The 6,847-nt window shown below is 50.9% G+C and overlaps 1 protein-coding gene across 2 annotated transcripts in view; it reads left to right on the forward strand.

Moving 5' to 3' along the window:
* Positions 1-6,847, forward strand: part of Armh3 (armadillo like helical domain containing 3) — a 169,785-nt gene extending 162,938 nt beyond the window's left edge. For both annotated transcript variants that reach the window (XM_005063514.4, XM_040743729.1), the window contains 2 exons: positions 3,928-4,044; positions 5,297-6,847. In XM_005063514.4, coding sequence (XP_005063571.1) covers positions 3,928-4,044; positions 5,297-5,389 — 210 coding nt within the window. In that variant the 3' untranslated portion in view covers positions 5,390-6,847. The remainder of the gene's footprint in view (positions 1-3,927; positions 4,045-5,296) is intronic.

Below are 6,847 nucleotides of genomic sequence, written 5' to 3' on the forward strand. Positions count from 1 at the left end.
CTTGCCTTTTTTTTTTTTTTTTTTTTTTTTTTTTTTGGTTTTTCGAGACAGGGTTTCTCTGTGGCTTTGGAGCCTCTTGGACTTTTTGAGGCAGTGTTTTAAAGCAAATCGGCCATGAGGGCTCTGAAACTGAGGCCATTTGTCTGTCTCAGCTTCCCCTGGAATCTAAACCTTCCTTTGTGGTAGAATCACTTAGGCCTATAGTGCCTTTGGGAAAATTTAAAATAGGTAACTTCCAACGCCTGGCTGACTCAGTCAGCTGCGCAGGAGACTTTAAAATAGGTGCTTTCTGGTCTATGAAAGCAGTGGACTCTCACCATAGCTGTGTAGTCATCTGGGATGGCAGTTTCCATCAACTGCAGTAACTTTAAGGCGTTCAAAACCTTCATTGCTAGGTCATTTCAGAATGGAAGAGTCAAGCTACGTTTCATAGACACAGGGTTGAGTCTCAAAAATGTCAGGGGTTGGGGCTGGGGAAAGGACTCGGTAAAAGTGCTTTTTCTGCAAGCATGAGGAACAGAGTTTAAATTCTATACAAACACTTAAAAATCAGGCATGGGTATATGTTCACATGTAACCCCAGGGCAGACACAGGAGGCTCGCTGTGATGCTGGCTACCAGCTGAACACCAGGTTCAGAGACCCCAGTCTCAAGGAAATAAAGGCTGAATGTGATAGAGCAGAGTGCCTGATGTCATCTTCTACAGACGTGCGCGCGCGCGCGCGCACGCACATACACACACACACACACACACACACACACACACACACACGCACGCATGCATTCTCCTCTACATACACCTGTGCATATACCACATACACTCACATATATACAATAGGTGTCAGGTGTTATCTGAATTCCTTTAACAAGAGTGCTACAGTTACTAACAGCTTCAGCCAAGTGATGGTGACACACACCTTTCATCTCAGCACTCAGGAGGCAGAGGCAGGTGGATCTCTGTGAGTTCGGGGCCAGTCTGGTCTACAGAGTGAGTTCCAGGACAGGCTCTAAAAGCTACAGAAACACTTTCTTGGGGGAAAAAAAAACCCTTAGTTACTCTGTCAGAGCATGTCCAGGATCTAGTGTCCTGGCTACATGGGGTTATAGTGGTTTGTAAGGGTTCCTTTGAAAACATGTCTAGGGGGTAGTTTTCCTACTCTGAGACCACCATGGACTAAATTGTAGGTATGGATCTAGGAAGCCTACAAACTCGGCAGCTGATGAAAAAAGGTGTGTCGGTGTTTAGAGAAGGCTATTTATGCACTGCTGTTGGTGGCGGTGGTTTTGAGCCAGGGTCTCACTGTATAGCCCTAATTGGCACAGAACTCACTGTCTAGACACAGTGACCTCAAATTCACAGAACTGTATCTGTCTTTGCCTCCCCAGTGCTAGGATTAAAAGTGTGCCTTAGCCGGGCGTTGGTGGCGCATGCCTTTAATCCCAGCACTCGGGAGGCAGAGACAGGCTGATCACTGTGAGTTCGAGACCAGCCTGGTCTACCGAGTGAGTTCCAGGACAGACTCCAAAACAATACAGAGAAACTCTGTCTCGAAAAACCAAAAAAAAAAAAAAAAAAAAAGTGTGCCTTTACACTTAGCTGGAATAGTTTGAAGAGGAGTCTGCACTCAGCCTGGAGACACAGGCCTGTAATCCCAGCTACTCAGGTGTCTGAGGCAGGGGCTTGCAAGCCAAGGCCTGAGCTACAGAGCCAGAAAGAAGAATCTCAGCCTAGGAGAGGCCACTGAGGTTTGCAGGAAGCCAGATGCGAAGGTTACCTATGCATTGGGAGATTGCTGTCTGCCCAAGTGCTACCTTAGCCGTGACCCAGGCCAGAGTGAGGCTCAAATAAGAGATACACTACATGTCTTCTCATACATCAAGACAGATTCACCAACTCAGACCTGAGCGGAGACTGTCTTCTTCCATTAGAAGTGAACAAGCCGTGGGGATGCGAGAGACAGACAGGCCTCTTTCCTGCTCTGACCCTGAGACTGTCTCTTCCTGGGCTGCAGCCTTCTTCAGCAACAGGCTTGAGCGTGATTTTGTCATTTGGTACCTGACTCCCCTCAGGGAAGACTAAACCCATGGTGTTAGTTTATAGGCACTGCTGAGACTGCCCAGGTTTTAGGACTTTAGAAAGCATATATTACTGTTTTTCCTGGCTGCTAGGGACTAGCACCATCTTGGAGGGATTCCCCCCCTTTTTTTTTTGGCCTTGAACCAAGACCTTGGCTGTAGCTGTTCCAGCTATGAACACTGCCCACAAGCACAGGAGGACTGACTGGATCACCCGCATGCCTGCCATTGCTGAATGCAGTCCCTTTGCTTATGGAACTGGAAAGAGAGCAATCGGTCTACACTGTGACCCAGCAGGCAAAACTCTGGTGGATCTGGTATTTAAAGCACAGACGGGGGATAGGCCTCTGTCCTTGTTGTCCCTGAGACTCAAACTCAGCGTCTCCCATCAGAACACAGCCCCTCTCAGTGTTCTCCAGTTCTTCTGTCTCCTCAGGAACTTGGACATTTATTTGCTTCCTAGTAAAGTCTGTCCCGCCACAAATTTGATCCAGAAAGGAAAACCATCCGCAGGTAGCCTTCTGCCCCTGTGGAGCCCGGCCTCAATCCCATGGTGTGTCTAGCCATGGCTGGGTCCCTTTGCCTCCTGCCTTCTGTCAGAATCGAGCCCCTCACATTTACCCTCCCAGTTCACTGGTGAGCAAGGTTTTCCTTGATGTCGTGGCCTTCCTGCAAATCAGATGCCAGCGTCCAGGGTTCCAGAGTGAGCAGTTGCTCTCCTCTCCTGACCCTTCTATGATGCTCTGCCAGCTTCTCTAGCTTGGTATAGTGCCTCTCCCTTTCTCCTGCCCCTACCCTGCCTTTGTTTGACCCAGGCTCTTAGAAACTGAAGTCACATCAAGCTTGACTGGCAGTCCCTTTATTATTAACCTCAAATATCCAGTATTCCCAAGGTCAGTTGAATTTTGAACCCTCACCCATAAGGAGTCAGGTCAGGTGTGCTGGCAGATACGTCAGGAGGTGACACGGGGAGATGAAGGGTTGTAGACCAAACTGAGCTATATAGTGAGTCCCAGGCTGACCTAAACTATGTAACAAGACCCTGTTCTCAGAAAAACAAAAGCTGGGGCTGGAGAGACAGCTCAGTGGTTAAGAGCTCTGGCTGCTCTTCCAAAGGACCCGGGTTCAGTTCCCAGCACCCCCATGTCAGCTCACAGCTGTAACTCCTGTTCCAGTTTATGCACATAAAATAAAGTTAAATAATTTTTTAAAAGCCACAGAAGCATTATTGAGGAGATGCCCTACCCCATGCCCCATCAGAATAACAGTTGTGGCTTATTCTTGAAAGTGTCCACTGTACTCAATACTTGGATGCCCACAAGTTTGCTCCAAGTGATGGAGATGAAGGCTGGGTTGGTGCTGACAGATGAAAACAAGTGGCAGATGGTGCTGGGGAACATTCCAGGGCTGAAGAAGCATGGTTTCCAGAAAGGGAGAAGCAGTAAGACATTGGCAGAAAGCTCTGCTCAGCACCCAGGACAGCCTGGCTAGAGGAGGCCTCACTCAGGGACTGAGGGACCTGGTGACCAGACCCAGGGAACACAGCCTTGGTGTCCAGGATGGGCTGGTCAGGAAAGGCAGGGAATAAAAGAGATTCAAAAGTGATCCCAGAGGCTGGGCATGGTGGCCCATGCCTATAATCTCAATGCTTGGGAGGCAGGGGCCAGAGGATGAAAATTCCAGTCCAGCCTCGGCTGCATGAGGTCCTGTCTCAAAGAAGAAGAGAGGTTCAGGAGGCGGGGGGGGGAGTCTCATAACCCAGAAGAATTGCTCCCGCCATCCTGCCTCCTTGCTTTATATAAACATTCTCGCTAGGGACTGAGACCCTGCTTGACTCTCAACTTTCCTCAGGTACTAGAGGTGGTCCGAGCCAACTATGACACACTCACATTAAAGCTCCAAGATGGCCTGGACCAGTATGAGCGCTACTCTGAGCAACACAAGGAAGCTGCCTTCTTCAAAGAGCTGGTAAGTGCCCCATTCCCAGATCGCCTGTGTCTCTGGGGGGCCCATTTCCAGACCCTGCTGTCTATCTAGGGTACAACTGCAGTTTGCTAGAGACTAATGAAAGCAGGGGTTTTGTATGCAGCCTCTCCCAGAGCATTTTGGAACAAGGCAGTAAGAGGCAGATAATCCTAAGCCATCATTACCGCCTCCTCTGCAGCCACAGAGACAGCCTTGCACAGCTGCAGTGGCAGTCAGATGCCTACCCCTTCTCCTGTCCTCAGAGCAACTAATGAGAGCCACTGGTCTGCAGTCTCTCCTCCCTCACTCTCCAACTGGCTCTTGACCTGAGAGTCCCTACTCTAGTTCCCCCGTCTCCACTCTCTGTGCCCACTCCTGCTTCCCAAACACCCAATGTCCCCCAGTCCCTCCCGGGCCAGGCTCCAAACTTCCAAGCTGGTCTCTCCCTTTTGGTTTTCCCTTTCCAGTTCCGTACTCAGAGCTGCTCAGGGAAAGCTCTGCCTCCCTGTAGCTGTGCTGCAGGCTTGGTTGACACAGTGACTGACATGACACAGTCTCTAAACCCATGCCAGGCCTTCATCAGCAAAGCTTTACTTAATGCACCGAGTCTGGTGAAGGTGCTGCATGCCTCAGGACTCTTCTGTGGCAAGCTAGTTGTGAACAAGAAAGCTATCCTGTAAAGAGAGAGTGGGTACAATGTGTTTAATGAGGTGAGAGGAGATCTTTACACTAATGGGGGAATCACTGGGCACTAGCAACAAATATAGACTGTCTTTAGGTTGTGGGGAGGGCTGTAAGGTGTATTAGGAGACTCCCCTTCTATACAGTATCTCACTGTGTAGCCTAGACTGGCCTGGGACTTACAGTGGTCCTCCTGCTGGCTTGCCGGCTTGGCTTACTGGCAGGAGCCTCTGTCACAGGGGAAGAAAGGTCTGGTCCACTTAGGAGCTGATGAGCTGGCTTTGCCTGACATTGGCCCTGTGCTACCTGGCCTCTGGGGACTAAAGCAGACAGCACATTCTTTCCCTCCCTGACTGGGTTGTTCCTCACAAAAGTACAGGCGTATTTCCATGGACAAGCATCCTCAAAGAGGCTGCTAAGTTCCTCACAGAACTGTCTAGAGTTGGGAGTCTGGGTCTTTATCCTGACAGCACAGGGAACTTAGCCCAGGGAGTGCCTCGGACACTGCCCTCTGCCGTTAGTAACGGACTGTTCTCTCTTCCTCTGCCCTTCCTCCTTCCCTGGCCCTTCCCAGGTTCGATCCATAAGTACAAACGTCAGGAGGAACCTGGCCTTCCACACACTCAGCCAGGAAGCCCTCCTGAAGGAGTTCTCCACCATCTCCTGAGGCTGCACCTCCTGAGAGCCACTGACTGCCCTTACCATGAGGCTCCTGGGCTGGAGGGCAAGCAGAGGGAGAGGGGCCTGCCTTCAAGGTTGGAGAGAAGCACAGACGGAGAGTCTTGGTGAAGACCATGCTTCAGTGAGCTTGGACGCTGGGGCAAGCCCAGGATGATCTTATTTAGGGAGAAATGGGCGGGAACAGAAAAGGCATCCAAAGATGTGGGGCTTGTGGGCTGCATTCGCTGGATACTGCCTCATGATCCTAACTGAGATTCCAAGTCTGGCTTCTGATTATTGAGGTGCTTGGTGGGGCAGGCCTCTGCTGACGCCAACACTCTGAAGGCCGGTGGCTGTTCTCGGCTATGATGCCACATCCTGTTTCCTTTTTGGACCTGGAGCTGAGCGAGGTCCCTGCCCCTGCTGCAGTGCGTACAGTCCTAAGCACTGATGCCCAGGCATAGAGCAGGTCAGGGGTTGGCGCCTTTTTTGTTGTTTTCTACATTTAAAGTTGATGCCTCAGAGAAACTAGAGATTGGAATCGCCCGGTGCTCTGCTGTCTGACCTCTGCTTTCTGGGTTTTGGTTTTGGCACCAGGAGCACCTGTTCATTCTCCCCTGCTTTCCAACCGTTGACTCATCAGCACAATAGGCCCACAACTTAGCCTTTCATTTTTAGTCTGTTTTAAACTGTCTTCAGAGAGTGTGTGAAATAAACATTGACAGGTTTTCTGGAGCCCTCAAGGTGCCTACTTTGCTGGTTCCCTTTCCAGCAGCCCCCCCCCCATCCACCCCTCCAATGGGAGCCTGGATGAGCTCCGCTCCACCCCCTCACCCTGCTGTTGTTTACATTCAGCCTGCCTAAGAATTTCCTCCAGGGAGGAATCTGTTCCTGCTGTGGTCTGGTGCTGGGAGGAAGAACCTGCTGGGGTTGGGAGCTGTTGATGGGAGCCACTAGGTGAGCGCCATCCCAGGACCTCCATCTTGTCTAGCCACGGTCCAGCTGGGCCTTGCGCAATCCCACCTTCACGAAGTTGGTCTGTGCGGTCTGTCTTTTTATAGTCTCCATGGAACCTGTAGGGCTTTCCCTTCCCCACAGCTACCCCTAAAACAGCTGCTCCTCTAAGGCCCCCAGCCTAAAGCTATGTAGGTGGCAGGAGCGGGCAGCACAGCGAGGACCAGAGGGAGACTGAGGGAGTCTGGGGCTTTCAGAGCTCCTGTCCACTTAGCATCCATCTCTTTGGGATACTAGCCCTCCCTGGAAGCCAGAGTTCTGACTGAGCAGAATTGTGCTGGTTCTAGAGACTTATCATGTGCGTAGATGTAGAATCGTAAGCCAATGTGGGCTGGGCCATGCCTGATCACTGGTCACTAGATGGTAACTTGACCCGAGGGTTTTAGTGTTTTCCGTGGCTGGGGCTGGTGGCAAATCAAAGCTATTAAAGATTGACTTGTGTGGGACAGTC

Source organism: Mesocricetus auratus, unplaced genomic scaffold, assembly GCF_017639785.1.
Source record: "Mesocricetus auratus isolate SY011 unplaced genomic scaffold, BCM_Maur_2.0 Super-Scaffold_4256, whole genome shotgun sequence".
Taxonomy (NCBI): domain Eukaryota; kingdom Metazoa; phylum Chordata; class Mammalia; order Rodentia; family Cricetidae; genus Mesocricetus; species Mesocricetus auratus.